General features: G+C 56.3%; 3 protein-coding genes across 3 annotated transcripts; 1 reads left to right on the top strand and 2 right to left on the bottom strand.

Moving 5' to 3' along the window:
- Positions 1 to 5,277: 5,277 nt before the first annotated feature.
- On the bottom strand, positions 5,278 to 7,446 carry GLRG_10687 (uncharacterized protein; the record flags this gene model as incomplete). The annotated part of the gene is made up of 1 exon (XM_008101372.1): positions 5,278 to 7,446. The coding sequence occupies one exon, from the start codon at positions 7,444 to 7,446 to the stop codon at positions 5,278 to 5,280; it is 2,169 nt and encodes a 722-aa protein (XP_008099563.1).
- A 2,947-nt stretch (positions 7,447 to 10,393) lies between these two features.
- On the bottom strand, positions 10,394 to 12,145 carry GLRG_10686 (T-complex protein 1; the record flags this gene model as incomplete). Its single annotated transcript, XM_008101371.1, has 3 exons — positions 10,394 to 10,453; positions 10,519 to 11,893; positions 11,979 to 12,145. The coding sequence occupies 3 exons, from the start codon at positions 12,143 to 12,145 to the stop codon at positions 10,394 to 10,396; spliced, it is 1,602 nt and encodes a 533-aa protein (XP_008099562.1).
- Positions 12,146 to 13,209: 1,064 nt separating this feature from the next.
- On the top strand, positions 13,210 to 15,632 carry GLRG_10685 (eukaryotic translation initiation factor eIF2A; the record flags this gene model as incomplete). Its single annotated transcript, XM_008101370.1, has 3 exons — positions 13,210 to 13,481; positions 13,607 to 15,137; positions 15,210 to 15,632. 3 exons carry the CDS (start codon positions 13,210 to 13,212, stop codon positions 15,630 to 15,632), a joined length of 2,226 nt encoding a protein of 741 aa, XP_008099561.1.
- Positions 15,633 to 15,656: the final 24 nt, after the last annotated feature.

Here is a 15,656-nt window from a genome sequence, read left to right as displayed (position 1 = left end):
TACCATGATATTTTATTTTTATCTTGTTTTTGTTGGTTTTGGAGAAGGCGGTATTATAGGGAGGAAAGATCAGCTGAAAAGGAATTTTTGGGACGAGGCCGGCGGTCTGAAGGGTCTTGGAGCAGTACGTATCGGATTCTAGCATAAGGTAGGCAGGCACCTGGGCAAGTAGGGTAGGTAGTAGTGCACCTGTCATGTAAGGCGAGGAAGGAGGTCGCTGGGAAGTTTCCTGTGTATAGATACATGGCCAAAAGTGCCTTCTCCAGCTTTGGCATCCGTCTCTGCCTATGCCGCTGCCTCTTGCCTCTGCTTGAGGTACCTGCACATGCACACTTGCCCTGCACTTTCCATCCGCCTAGCTTCCGTGCTTCCCTAGGACTTGGACTTGGGCTCGGCCTCTGGCTTGTTGGTTCCTCTCTGGCTTTGCATGACTGCACAGACACGGGCAAAGATCTTACTTTCCTTCCTTCAATGATCCAACCCTAAGGCCTGGCAAGCCTGGGCTGCTCCTGGGATATCTGAATCCCCAGGCCGGCTTTACGAATGGAGAGGGTTTGATCAGTCTGGATCTTCGTTGAGTCCCCGCTGTGGCCAATGTTGGCATTCAAGGCCAGGTTCCAGGACAAGAAGCCCCTCGAGCCCCTTAGGTAGTGTAGGTACAGTAGTGGGAGGCAAATCAACAGCGGCGTGCCAGGTTGAGGGGGATAGTGGAGGAAGGAAGGAAGGAAGGAAGGAAGGAAGGAAGGAAGGAAGGAAGGAGGGGGGTAGGTGGGGAGGGGTGCAAAACTGGCCAGTAGAGCAGGAAACTCTTGCTGGCTCTTGCTCCTTTCCCGGCAAGTACTGTACCTATTGCACAGATAGACGTACCGACCTGTGGGCTTTGCTCGCCTCGTGGGCATCCGAGGTTGAGATACCGAGACCCTCCGGGTTGCATTCTTCGAGTGTAGCGCGCCTTCTCAGTGCGTCCTTTGCCTCCCACCAACGACACAAGCCACCTCTGAGTAGATATTTGCAACTCACCGCCTTTACGTTCATACAGGAAGTTTGCAGCCGGGCTCCATCGGCAGTTGTGGTGGTCCGCCGGTGGCATCGTCTGATCCGCACATTACCCAAACCATTTCGGGCTGTGTTGCAACCTTTCTCACTCTTGCCCTGGAGGACCTTCGAGCGTGAGATAGCCTTCTGCCGCGACCTGAATGGGGCATATCTTGCGCAAGGAAATGATATGCGTAGCAACGCCAGCCTGTCAGTGTGTCAGACAGACAGACTTGGGGCCTGCGCACCGTCCAAGACATTGTCGTCAAAGTCCAAGTTGATTCGCCATCTCGCCTGCACGAGGCGTCTTGCCGCTCCCGTGGCCGCTGCCGTGTCACTGCTGACGTCCTGTAGCTGTCCTGTAGCAGAGACAGATGATCCAGGCCGTCGATTGGGCGCGTTTTGGGCAACGGTTGGTCACCCGTCCGCCCCCCTCCCTCCCCCGGGCAGGCGTTCAAGGCGTGTCTGGCACTTAGCGGCGTTCGTTCGTGTGCATGTGAAGATGGCGCTTGTTCGGGGCGAGATTCAGATCGGACATGCTCCAGGCGCATACGGAGGTGCGGCTGGATAGTTGAGGGCGAGTCAGACTGACATCCAGTACTTTTACAACCACGAATCACCGAGTACAGTATCCGTAGTTGTCAGTCAAGTTGCTACCTAGGTAGCTAGCTTGTGCTCCCACTGTGACAGCGCAGTCCTAGTCGTTCCGCCGGTTTCCTCCGACCGCTTAGCGATAGGCAACGCCGCCATCAGGAGACATCGGTCGATAATGGTATGTCCTCAATATATGTATACGGTGAAGAATAGGTCTATGCCGCATTCGACCAGGGAGGAAGCATTGTGATTTCCAATGAGTTCACGGGATTCAGGAGCCATTGGGGGTATGGATAGGTAGGTATATGGATACAGAGTGACGGACAACATAGAGGAGCGACGATACGTACCTGAATTCCCCACGCTCGCTAGAAGGGTCCTGCAGGGGTGAAAGAGGAAAACCATAGTACGTACCGAAACCCCATGAATAGAGCCACAGAAGCCTTGCAATTGGACGACGAAGTCTCCGTCCCACTTGTACCCGACCAATCGGGAGCAGAGCATTACCGTCGACACGGTTAGCCGAGTAAGGGGGATCTTAATTGACGCCCCGTAGTCCGACTACGACGACGTAGCCAAACAGTCAAATGGGATGCACCTGCCCGTCAGCAACACGATTCTTGAATCGCATTATGTTCAAGTGTACGGATACCCCATGATGCCACCGCGTGTGGGAGGCAGCAATGGTGTACCGACTCGGGCAAAACCGCGAGACACTGGATGAAACGGCTACGGCAAAGAGCCTGGGTTGAGTCGCGCGCAAAGTCCCTGAAACAAGACGAGGTGGGCACGCCGTGTTTTCTGGAAGCATTGGTGGCATTCCAAGGTCCCGGTTTTTCTGTTGCAACGCGGTTATCGTTTACGCTCCCTTATTTTTCTCCCCCCTACCTACTCTATCCCACACATACACACTCTCTTGTTCTGCTGCTTGAAATTTTCTGTTGGGGTGAGGATTTGTTGAGATGGTTGCTGGACAGGGCAGGCCTTGTCGCGACATAAGAGCTTCATTGGTACGTACTACATCCCTTCCCACCCCACCCACCCCCACCTGCCCACTCAGATGGATGCAAAGGCCTGGTCTGTGCCATCGCATCTTCATTGCTGCTGCTCCGCTGCCAGGGATACCTACCTCGGGAAGCGCACGATGGTCGATGAAAGGTTTCGTGGGTTGGGAAAACAACCGCTCCTGTTCATTCTTCCGACCAGCAGTTCGACTCCTCGTGGAGCATTTGCACGATGCCATCCCAGTATCGGAGGCCATCGAGATCCTCGAGGTCCAATCAAACCACCACAGGGTTTACTGGCAAGCTCTTTTTGCTGGCAAATGCACTTCTGCCTGCTTGCACCTAGCTTGCAAATATCACATGGTATTTTTTGGGAGAGGGGTTTCTTGTCTCCAACGCGCAAATCAACCGTCGTAGTAAGGCGAACTCAGCATGGTAGACCTGGGACGACGACGTGTTCGTGGAATGCTGGATGCCACAGCCGGCAGCCTTCTTCATCATCCCCATCCACATCATCATCATGGTAATCCTTCACATCATCTCCGCCCTCGTCATGCTGTTGTCTTGCCCGCTGTTCATCCCACTGCTCCCGAAGCATGTTCTTACGGACAAATAGAAGAGTCTTTCACATGTGATTCGGGTGTATTCACTGAGGGGGACGAGGGGCCATCGAGAGAGGCTGCTGTCTCAAAGTCGCAACGCCTCCGTCCGTCCACCCCTTGCTAGCACCGACACTGCTTGGCTTTTCCAAGCAAATAGGGAACAGGTATCATTGGCGCCTTGCTAACACCTCCCCGTCTCGGGCAAGTCTCCTGCGAGTCAACGCACCAAACAGGACTCGATTCTGTAAATCACCAGACCAGCGGCTGAAGACGGAACTCATTCCTCCGCCAAGCATTTGCCTCGAGGGGTTACTAGCCAGCTTACCTACGCCTCCCCGGGGAGGATGGGGAGGAGGAGGGCTTGAGTTGGGCTGGGTGGCGGTAGCACCGCTCATACGCTACTGGCCCACGGCTTGCCTACGCCTTGTAGGGCTTTCAGTAGACGAGGACGAGGACGAGGACAATGTGTGACCGTCACTCAGTGTCGAACGAGAACGGCGCAAGGCTGGGAGCCTAGCAGTTGTCAACACGTGCAACAGGAGACGATGACGAATGTAACTGTCATGGTGTCACTAAAACAGAGAAGTGTTGGGGTCCAAGCAGAAGCGCACAAATCTCTCCCAGCCGTCGCGCGGAAGGCAAAAGGCGGGAGATTCCATCAACTCTTAGATGGGAGATCCTATCCAAAGACGGTTGGCTTTGCCGCGAGTTGCCACTGCCAGAATCGTGATCTTGCATTCGACTCTGATGCGCCTCCCTCGCCCCCCAAGTCACCGCCGGGAAACATAGCAACCACCCACGAACGGTTCCAGGTTTCCCGTCCGCCAACTGCACATGTGCCAGATGCCAGATGTTGGCTTTGGAAAAGACGGTCAAGTGGCTTACTCGTATATCGACGATATTTGGCCGCTATTGTCCTCGGCACGTGCATTCGAGCCTCGCGTTGTGTAGCTAGTGGTCAGACCTTCAAGCTTACTCCGCTTGAGAACTATCAAAGCTACGACCGCGGTTTCCGCTGGCATCTCTCTTTCTCTCTCTTCTTGAGTCTCAACAGCGTTCACAACACAGAGATCACCGTGGTGGCTGCGTACGGGAACGCAAGTGTTTGTGGCGCGCCCCAACCTCGCATCTACGCCGCAAACCTGTCGATTCCTACGGTAGTCTCCCAAGTCCGCCCTTGAAAGGAAAGATGTTGTGAGAATCAACCCGCCTCGTCGTTCCTAGCGTGGGGAAACAAGGCGAGCAGTCCCCCCTTCTCCGCCACAAATGTTAGCCCAACTTTGGCTACAGTCCTCGACCAAACTGTCACTGCATGCAATGTCCACCTTGTTCATTGCAACTGAGACACCCAACAGCCCGACCCCGCGTCTCACCAAAAGTCTTCCCTCATACCACCAGACACGTCAGGAAGGCAGCTGGTACGTCCCGCGCTGTCTCTCCACTCGACCGATCGGTATTAAGGTCGGGCAGCGGGCCGAGAACAGACCGGCGCGGGAGGCGCGTTGCACGGTAACAATACCCAGAGAGGATATACAGGGAGAGGGGAGGGGGCATCGTCAGCCGGTCCAATTCCTTGCTACCGTTTTGTCGCTGACGGGGACCGAAGTTCCCGCTGTCTGTGGGTTGTGTAACCTACGCGGGCCAACGGCTGCCAGCGCGTCATATCAAGTCTGCTTTGCTCACAATCTGAAGTGCTTCACATCTGACCATTCGGTGTCTAGGTGGGCCGTGAACAAAGCCGAACGTGTGTATGTGAAGACGTGGCGGCCGTTTTCGTGAGCAAGATAGCATGGAAGAGCGCTCATACCGGACACAAAGTGGTCATAGGTCACGTCTTTGGGCTGCTTCAAGAAGCGAGATTTATGCGCAAAAATGCAACCGTTGTTCATGTCGTAGGCTATCCTTACGGCAATCAACTAACCAAGTCATGCCGAGGTAGTCTAGCAGTCGTTACCGCCAACGCCAGTACCATGCCAATGCGAACATCGAGACCATGTCTATCCTCTTACTTGGAGAGGAGGTCCAGCAGAAAAGGGGGTATATCAAGCCACCGAAAACCCAAGCTCCTCCCTCGCATCATCCACGACCCGCCCCCATTCCAGCAACAGCCGGAACATGTACACCCTCATATCTTCTCTCCTCAGCGCTTTCGCCGCCCACGCCCGCCCCTCCTCCGCAATCTCCCGCGCCCTTTGCCTCCCCTCATCATCGGTTCCAAAGTACTGCAGAAGGCCCCTGAGCTCGTGCAGCCGCACGTCGACGGGGACGTAGTGCCGCCACGAGTGTACCCGCTCCTCGAACCACGTCCGGAACAGCCCGGCGCGGTAGACGAGGCTGCGGCTCCGCAGGAAGGGGATGAAGCGCCCGCTGAACCCGGCGCCGTCGAGGTCCATCAGGTGCGCGTACTTCCAGTGCTTGGCAAAGGCGACCGTGTCCTTGGGGGACGAGTGCGCGCCAACGCCCCAGAAGGTGTCTCTTTGGCTTTGGCAGTCGTTGCTGTGGCATTTCGCAAAGTCGCCCACGAAGCCCACGTCAAAATCGACCTCGTCTTCAGGGGTTCGAAAGGCCGGTTGCTCTTCTTGTCGGAACTTGGAGACGCTCTGTATCGCGTTCGCAACCTGGACGAACCGTGCTCTGAGGAACCCCTGCCACGCGCCCCTTGCCGCGTACCCGTCCGACGACGATCCCCTCCAGAACATTGTTTTCTTCTTCCACTCCCACTCGACGTCCTCATCCTGGTTGTACGGCGCCTTGTCGTCGTAGTTCCAGGGCGACGGAATCATAATATCCTGGAAGGCGGACGTCCTGCTCTGGCTGAATACGGGAAACGGCTCCTTGGTGAAGATGGCCGGCGCGGGAGACATCAGGAACCCGTGTAGGTATGCCAAGTCTGGCTGGTGGCAGAGGTCTGTGGCCGCGGTCCAGTTGGAGACCACTGGGTTCTCGAGACCCTCGAACACGCGGATTCCGTGCGGGAGGAGATATTCTTCGCATGCTTCTTTTCGGCTCCACCAACGTTCGTTCCGGGCAGGACAGTCGGGCGGGCAGGAGGGGGCGATGAATTCGTAGTAGATCTGGTCTCGGATACGGTCTTGGAAGTGCGGAGACCGCTCACGTGGCGATCCGGTGGTGTCGTCGTCGCTCCAGACCGGCGACTTGGAGCTGTCAAACGGCTTGAGCTTGTTCTGTTGCAGTAGCCTCGCTCTAGCCTTGGCGGCCGTGGTATGCAGTTGCTGCATCTTCTCGAACGGGATGGTCAGGCGAGGCTCGTCGTTTAGGTTGATGGCGAAATCCATGTCGGGCAAGTGCTCGGCAAAGTCGCTAATCATGTCCTGCATCGAGCGCATCATCCACATATGCGTTCCCGGTGCCCCGGGCGCAACCTCAACCTTACCACCGCGGATCCGGATACCTCCCATACCGAGCCACGGTATCTCCAGCATATGCTTCGTCCGCTGCCGTAGGACATCCGGCGCGACGCCCCAGAAAGTTAACATATCGTCGTTGATTTGCGTGAAATCGTCCATGATGGGCGAGCCGCTGGCCACCGCATACTCGAACCACTTGTCGAAGTTGGGGGGCGGGGCAAGACCGTAGTGGCGACGGTACTCACCCACAGCATCCTCGATAGTCCTGCTCTGGTTTGCTCCGGCAACCCAAGCGTCAGACTCGGCGCTGGCGACGGAAAGCAGATCCCGGAAGGAGAGAACGTCGGAGGATGCCAAGTCCGGGTAGAAGATGAGGTAGGTGCCGCATAGGAAGCCGACGAGAACGACGTACCACCCCGTAAGGAATCGCGTCAGGCGTGGATCCCCCGACGGTGCGCCGGTGAGGTCCGTTTCATGGCGCAACAATAGACCAACGCCGGCTATTGTAAGACCACCTGCAATCATGTAGGGTAAGGAGTCGTCCGCCGGCGCGGCAATCTGCAACATGCGGAAGAGCTGATGAGCGTATACCCCTGAGGCCGTGACAATCATCGCCAGCGTGCTGGGATGTATGTCGCTCATGACATATAACGCCGAGATGATGGCGAGCGAGGCCACAGTGCTGTCCACCAAGAGATCTCGAACAGCGACATGATGTAGTTGGAAAGCCCATCGAACATTCCGGGGGTGGTGAAGCGAGAAAGTCGCAAACACAGCCAACACGGCCGCAGATCCCAGGAAGAGACGTGATGGGAAAGCCCAAGCCTGGGGCGCGTCGTCCATCGTATCTTGACGCCATCTGGAAAGGCAGATTACTAGTAGCGCATCCAGAAGGACGGTCAATACCTGTGCGAGTGGGATCTGCCTTTCCCACCGGACGAAACCTGCTGGGCAGACTGCGCCGGCGGATTGCGTCGATAATGCGAGAGTGGCCCTGGCGGCGCAGGCCCAAACAATGGCGATGACGATATAGCGTGCGGTGCCTGGTTTGAAGCGGCATCGGGATCGTGGTTGCTCGTGGTTGTGTCGCTGTAGTTGAATCGCAGTAGGGGTTGCCATTGTGTATATAGCGATCAGGGCCGGCAAGAACGTCTGCATACCATGTTTAATACCGACCCACCATATATATCAATGTTTCTAGGCCATGCAAGATTCTCGTGTACGCACCTCGAAGCTCTCCCACGAGCAATGGATCGTGCCAATCGTGAGCCAGAAAAGGAGCGAGCGCAGGACGATGGCACTTCCTAGAAGGAAAGAGGGCGAAGACAAAAAACGACAGACTCTCGCAGCATCAATACCCACTCGGAGTCGTCTTGGCACATCGTATTGAGAGGTCGAAAGGGTTGCGAGTTGGTATCCCTGGCTGTCGTGGGCTGAGTTGTTCCATGGTGACGGCCGCCAGCCAATAATTGTGATGAGGGTACCGGATTCAAGGAGAGTCAGGAGAGAGAAGTGTATGGGCCTCTCAAAGGCCGCGCTGCTGTTGAACCGCCAGGATATCCAGGCGGTGCAGGCAAGAAGCAGGAAGCTGTGAGCGACTCGACAGTCAGCAAGGACTGTAGCACAGCAGCCAGGTTCTGTCCGGCATGATCAGGGCTGATCTATAGGGACTCGGTATAATCGACTGAACAAGGCCAAAAGTGAAGCCATTGGTCCAATAATCTTTTGGCGATGATGTCCGAGTCTGCATGGAAGAAGCAAGGAATGCGGGCGTTTACTCACCATGCCGCTAAGATGCCGTGTTTCTCCAGCGGGGCCGCCATCGGTCTCGACGACTCTTGTGGACAGGCTTGGCACGCGGAGATCGAGGGACGGATGCGAAACAGCCAAACGAAACGCAACCAAGATCCGCCGGTAGGTAGATCGAGGAAAGCAAAGTAAAGCAAAGAAAAACAGAGCAGAAGGCAACCGTGGAGGGAATAAACGAGGGCTTCACAAGGCTATCGCATCCACTAGACCATGATATAGCTGCTTCTCCTCACCTTTCTTTGGAAAAGTCAGACGGAACAGCAGGGGAACAAGGCAACAAGGCAGACCGGTAGATAGTTTAGAGAGGTACGATAAGAAGTCCGAGCTAAGCAAACAAGAGTAAGACGCAAGACGAAGGGGATGGGGACATGGAGGCCAAGAATAATAGCTTAACGGTTACTACTGCTAGCGTACGCCCCATCCACATGATGTTAGTTGTTGGTGTAGCAGCGGACCTTTTCCTTGGTACCAGTCAGACCCCAGTAAAGAAGCACATGCGACCAGCAAGCCCCCCAGTGATGGCATACCGGTATTTAAAGAAAGCGAGCCGCGGTTGCGGGTTGAGCCTCTACCTTGGTGTAAGTATGACTGACTAGATAATGTGAGGGACAAATTAAGAATGATGTAGGGGGTGTAGCATTCTGCCGTCATCGCGCCGGACTGCCGCTCCACAGATATTCGTTGCCTGGTCCTTGCTTCGTTCGCAATACGAAGTATGTACGGATATGTAGAAGGGATCTATACAAGACAAGAGACAAGACAGGTCAGGCCAGACGACTCCATCCGGGTTGTAAAAATGCTCGGAAACATGGCGCGGAATTCTTGTCGAATACCGGGATCGATGCGGCTTGCTGCCCTCGGGTTGCTGAGGGCAGTTTTCTGAACCCAACTAGAGAAGAGAAGACAATACGGAGACAGAATGAAAGAAAAGAGGGACGAAAAAGACGACTGTCGTCATGTGCCAACTTTTGCGGGCTGTGGAGCTAGGGCCCGCCCCTCTTGGTGCTCCAAGGGCGTGAAAATACGGGCACCAACCATACTTGTGAAAAGGGGAGACGAGCTCCGAGTGTGTGTATCTACACTGCTTGTGTTGGTGCCTGGAATTAGTAGCGGCTGTGTTTACTCCGTATGTGGGTAAGATATGAAAAGAGAGAAAAAAAACAGTAAGAATAGTAGCGTCCATAATACAAATGCGACAAGCGCCTCGCTCATGGACGATCGATGCTTACCGCTCCGGAACGATCCCCGTCCATCCAGATATTTCGATGTGCAAACCACAGTGGACCTGGTCTGTTTGGAGTGGGCATGTCATTGAAAACAAAACAAAAACATTGCCGGCATGAAGATGAGACGAGTGGATGGTGTTAAGATGAAGGCCATTTGATGTGAGCGTCCGAAGATGAGGTTTGCGCGTTCTGTCGCGTGGCACAGACGGACAGGGGCACTCGCGGCCAGCCACATCCAAAGTTGACTTTACCGTTTGCAGTGTAGAGAAGGCGTTAGTTAAAGTGCGCCGCTGTTTCGCGTCTATTTATGCGCCCGAGGGGGGAGATTAATTAGTCCTCGCCGCCATCAGCCAGGTCCCTTGGCTTACCTAATAGGGCGAATGGCCTCACATCGCCTCGGTTTGGGCTCTCCGCGTCGGCAAGTCATCCGCCCAACAGGCACCAAACGCCATGAGCAACCAGAGAGAATCCGACGAGATCTGCCCCGACAATCAAATCTTCCAAGTCAACAGCAGTCGTAGGGAAAAATCCTCAATCTGGCAGACATGTGCGGAGCGATGCGTTGCGGGACTCTCTCATATGACACTGCCATTGATTCATCCAGCCCAAGATTGGTCCCCTTTTCTATGGTATTGACTTTTTGTCTTTCACTTTTCCTCGTCAACATAAGAATACGACTTTTCTCCCCCTTCTACTTGACCTCCGAATCCTGTCCGGGAACCCTTCCTGTGCTGCTGTCATCGCTGTGTCTTGAATTAAGCACGCTCCCGTCTTCTGGGGGCCGCACGAATAATGTCGTCTACACGGAGAAGAAGCTACTCAAAGTTAGTCACCCATCCCACATATCGACGCCGATAGGCATGCTGGAGTCTGAACGTACCTCTGCTGCCTCACTGGCAGACGAGACAACCGCTCTCTTCAACTTGTAGCTCTCAACGACGCCCAAATCACGCATGTCGGTGATGCCGCCACCGGGCGTCAGGAGGTCCAACCCGTAGTTCGTCATGCCATCATAGATGGCCTTCCTCAGACGTGCGACAAGCTCACCCGAGTCAAGGCCGGCGTTGTCGGCCAGGATCGTGGGCAGCTGGCGCAGCGCAACCGCAAAGCTGCTGACGGCCATCTGCTTCTTGCCCTCAACGCGAGTGGCAGCACCCTCGACGGCCTTGGCCATGACCATCTCGGCACATCCACCACCCAGGGTCGTCCACGGCTCCTTCACCGTCTGTGAGAGAACGGCCAGGGCGTCGTGCAGACTGCGCTCCGCCTCGTCCAAGAGCTGATCCGTGGCACCGCGCAGCACAATCGTGCAGGCCTCGCCCGCGGCAACACCGGAGAACTTGATCAGGGTGTCTTCGCCGATAATGACTTCCTCGATCAGGTCGCACTGTCCCAGCTTCACCTGGTCGGGGTGGTCGAAGGTCGAGGCGATCTCACCGCCCGTCACCAGAGCCAGCCTCTCAATGCCATCGAAGTCGGCGTGCTCGATGGACATGATACCCGCGTCCGTAAAGAGCTGCTCGGGCCAGTTGTAGATGAGTTGTCTGTTGATGAAGCAGTTGATGCCGTGCGCCTTGATCTTCTCCACCTTGGCCTTCATCTTCTCCTTCTCCGCCTTCTCGAGGTCGGCCAGCTTACTAGTCGTTCCCACCTTGACGCGGGCACCAAAGATCTTGATTTTGTCCGTGTCCATCGATGTGTTCGCCACCAGTATCTTGGCCTTCTCCAGACGCTTGGGCTGGTTGACGCCAATCTTCTTGTCCAGGATGAAGCCCTTATCGAGGTACGAGTCGCTCAGCTTGCCGCCAGCCTTCTTGATGATCTGGATGTGGCTTAGGTCGGACGAGTTCTTGAGACGCAGGACGGCATCGCAGGCGAGCTTGGAGAAGTGGTCGCGGTCCTGGGCCAGAACTTTGGAGCTGAGGGTTGTGCGGGCGATGGCCGCCAAGTCTTTCCTGAAAGCCTCGGGGCTGTTACTGCGGTCGACGGCAGACTCCTTGAGGGCCTTGAGGGCGGCCTGGCTGGCTATCCGGTAACCCTCGATGATGGTCTGGGGGTGGATCTTCTTGTCGACAAGCTTCTCGGCTTCACGGAGTAGCTCCGCGGCAAGGACAGCTACCGATGTGGTGCCGTCACCGACCTCGTCATCCTGGACCTTGGAGATGTTGACCAAAACCTTGGCGGCCGCGTTGTCGAGGGCAATAGACTTCAGGATGGTGGCACCGTCGTTCGTGACCATGATCTCACCGGTCGAACTGGATGTTTGTCAGCGACAGCTATGGCTGCGGATCGAAGTGGGATGGAGTATCGGTAGGCGGGGGTGGGGAGGGTTCAACATACGCAGACTGGAGAATCTTGTCCATACCCTTGGGACCGAGGGTGCTCTTGACGAGGTCGCCAACGGCAATGGCGCCAACGAAAGCGGAGAGACGGGCATTTTCTCCCTTCTCCTCCGTGGTTCCATCCTCAAAGATTTGTGTCGGGCTGAAGGACGACTGGAGGGGCATACTGGGTTAGTGACGCATGTCAGAGAGACGGAAGGGGATAGCATCTGCGGTGAAGACGAACCATGGCGAATGTGGTGATAATCAGACACTCTGCTGCGAGATCGAGACGGTGACTGAAATCGGGTGTGGGGTGGGGGAAGCAAAGGTTGGTTTGTACGGATTCCTCAGCCTTGGGGAAGCTTCACCGAGAAAATCGTCGTCGAAAATTTGGGGGGGTTCAGCCTGGTGAAGTGGGGTGCTGCTGGGCAGGAGCTTCCAGGCAGTGTTGATTAGCGAAGCAAAGCTGCTGTAGTGATTCCAGAGACGTCCATCCTCCACTGTAGAGGCTACATGTGGCCAGTGCACGTCGGGCAAAGCAGGCGGGACGTACCTATTTGTACACTACCCAAGTAATTACCTGGGCAGTGGGCAGGTACTGAAGGAGCTTCCTTCCCCTAGGCGGTGAGCGGATACTCTCTCCGCCGTCAAAACGGTTCCCCTGGCAGAATCACCATCCCACGTGACTCTAACCAGCCCAGGGAGCGAGGGGCTTTTATCGCGGCCTCGGAGCCGGAACAATGCAATGTTCCAGCCCACACGAATGCCAGTTAACCACCGAAAACTTTCCAAATCGACGCCCTAATTGTGCGCGCGATAGTTGTTTGGTCCCCTCCCACCCCCGGTTATCTCCCCCCCCGTAACGAGTCGCATTTCTAGTTGTCAAGACAGTTACTGGCCACCTACATCTTCAGAGCCTGCTCGTGTTTTTTGCACCGATCTTGTCCTCTAAAAGAAAAGGCCCTGCAATCTATAGCCAGCCCAAGAGCGCTCTGCTGCCAGGAAACCCTCATAAAAACCCCGAAAAAATCGCGGGGCACTTTTTCCACCCAAAGAAAGCCACCCGGACCCCACCCCTACAGGCACCTCTTTTTTTCCCACCACAGAAGGGCCATCGTAAAACGCATTTCTCACCGAGAGACACACACCCCCTCCCACCCCCTGCCGAAGGAAATAAGAAGAAAAAAAAAATCACGAGCAGCCCGCCAACGCACTTCGACTGTTCTCCTTGATCGGCCGTCGCAATCATGGCGCCTTCTTTCGACCATCTGCGCGAGGCAGATCTCGACGACGAGGAGTACGACGAGGAGGAGATTGATATCTCCGACCTGCGCGAGAAGTACGAGGTTCAGCTGGAACAAGGATACGACACCTTCGTGGTTATCGATGGCCTCCCCGAAGTCAACGAGGAGCAGAAGCCCAAGCTGGTCAAGTTCTTGTTGAAGAAGTTGAACTCGGTTGGAAAGACAAGAGAGGACCTGATTTACATGCCCATGGGTGAGAATGGAAAGTCGCTGAGGTATGTGTGGCCCAGTGGATCCGATCCTGGATGAGGAACCGGATCAAGATCTAGATCTAGATCCAGATCTGCTCCGGTTCCTGGTCGCATAGCAACAGAAAAAGGGTTGTACTGACTGATGGTAGATTTGCCTTTGTCGAGTACTCGTCTCCCGGCGAGGCTGCTGCCGCTGTTCGCGGACTCGACCAGGTCCCTCTCGACAAGAAGCACACCCTCCGCGTTAACAAGCTCACCGATATCGACCGCTACGGCCGCGAAGGCAAGGTCCAGGAGGAGTACACGCCGCCCTACATTGAGGAGTTCACCGAGAAGGAGCACCTGAGATCATTCATGAAGGACCCCAGCGGCCGTGGCAGAGACCAGTTCGTCATGTACCGTGGCGACACCGTCGGCGTCTTCTGGAACAACGAGAAGGACGTGCCCGAGAACATCGTTGACCGCCAGAACTGGACAGACAGCTTCGTCCGGTGGTCTCCCCAGGGAACCTACCTCACCTCGGTCCACGCCCAAGGTGTTCAGATTTGGGGCGGTGCCTCATGGTCACGGCAGAGACGTTTCCCCCACCCCTTTGTCACCTTCTGCGACTGGTCCCCCTCCGAGAAGTACCTGGTGACATGGTCTAACCGCCCCATCTCCATCCCTGACGAGGGTCACCCGGCCTTGTCCGTCGACGACGATGGCAAGAACTATGTCATCTGGAGCGTCGAGTCCGGCAAGCCCATCCGTTCCTTCGCCAACCTCGACATGCCCGACTTGGACGAGGCCAAGCAGCGTAAGCTTCTCTGGCCCGCCTTCAAGTGGTCCGCCGACGACAACTACGTCGCTCGCCTCAACTATCAGACTGGTATCTCCGTCTACGAGCTGCCCCGCATGAACCTCCTCGACAAGACCTCAATCAAGATCGAGGGCATCATGGAGTTCGACTGGGCCCCCGCCACCCCGCAAAGAGAAGGAGTCAAGACGTACGAGCAGCTCCTCACCTACTGGACTCCCGAGATCGGCAGCAACCCCGCCAAGGTCGGTCTTATGAGCATCCCCAGCAAGGAGGTTGTCCGTCAACTGCCCCTCTTCAGCGTTTCCGACGCCAAGCTCCACTGGCAGTCCGACGCCGCGTACCTTTGCGTCAAGGTCGACCGTCACTCCAAATCCAAGAAGTCCCAGGCCACGACGCTCGAGATCTTCCGCATCAAGGAGAAGGGCGTTCCCGTCGAGGTCGTCGATACCATCAAGGACACAGTCATCAACTTCGCCTGGGAGCCCAAGGGCGACCGCTTCGTCATCATCACGACGACGGAGCCCGCCGGCGCCGTCGCCGTCGCGCCCAAGACCTCTGTCGCCTTCTTCTGCCCCGAGAAGGCCAAGGGCAACACCGTCGGCAACTTCAAGCATCTGCGCACCCTGGACAAGAAGAACAGCAACGCCATCTACTGGTCCCCGCGCGGCCGCTTCGTCGTCATCGCCACCGTCCACAACCAGCAGAGCTCCGACCTCGACTTCTTCGACCTCGACTTCGAGGGTGAGAAGCCCGAGTCCGACAAGGACCTGACGGCCAACCTGCAGCTCATGAACACGGGCGACCACTACGGCGTTACCGACATTGAGTGGGACCCCTCAGGACGATTCGTCGCCACCTGGGCCTCCGCTTGGAAGCACTCTGTACGTTGAACGCCTCCCCCCACCCCCTCCAAACCATAACCATGCCCGACTGATGCTGACCCAAACCAACAGATGGAGAATGGATACCACATCTACGACTTCAAGGGCGAGGCGCTGCGCGAGGAGGCTGTCGAGAAGTTCAAGCAGTGGGCCTGGCGCCCGCGTCCCCCCACGCTGCTCTCCAAGGAGGAGCAGAAGCAGATCCGCAAGAACCTGCGCGAGTACAGCCGCGTCTTCGAGCAGGAGGACATGGACCGCGGTGCCTCGGCCGACCGCGAGGTCGTCGAGGCCCGCCGCCGCCAGCTTGCCGAGTGGGTCGCGTGGCGCGAGGACATCGAGGCCGAGGCCGCCGAGGAGCGCAAGGAGCTCGGCCTGCCCCAGGACATTGTCGCCTACCTCCTCTCCAAGAAGACGGCGGCCAGCGAAGGCGAAGAGCAGGTCATTGAGGAGATTGTCGAGGAGGTCCTCGAGGAGTCGGAAGAGGTTATCAACTAGAGGTAGACTGCAGTCGTGTGCGTG

The sequence above is a fragment of the Colletotrichum graminicola genome (genome assembly GCF_000149035.1).
Source record: "Colletotrichum graminicola M1.001 genomic scaffold supercont1.65, whole genome shotgun sequence".
Taxonomy (NCBI): Eukaryota; Fungi; Ascomycota; class Sordariomycetes; order Glomerellales; family Glomerellaceae; genus Colletotrichum; species Colletotrichum graminicola.
Note: the sequence above shows the minus strand (reverse complement) of the source record. Positions and strands in the feature narration are given on the sequence as shown.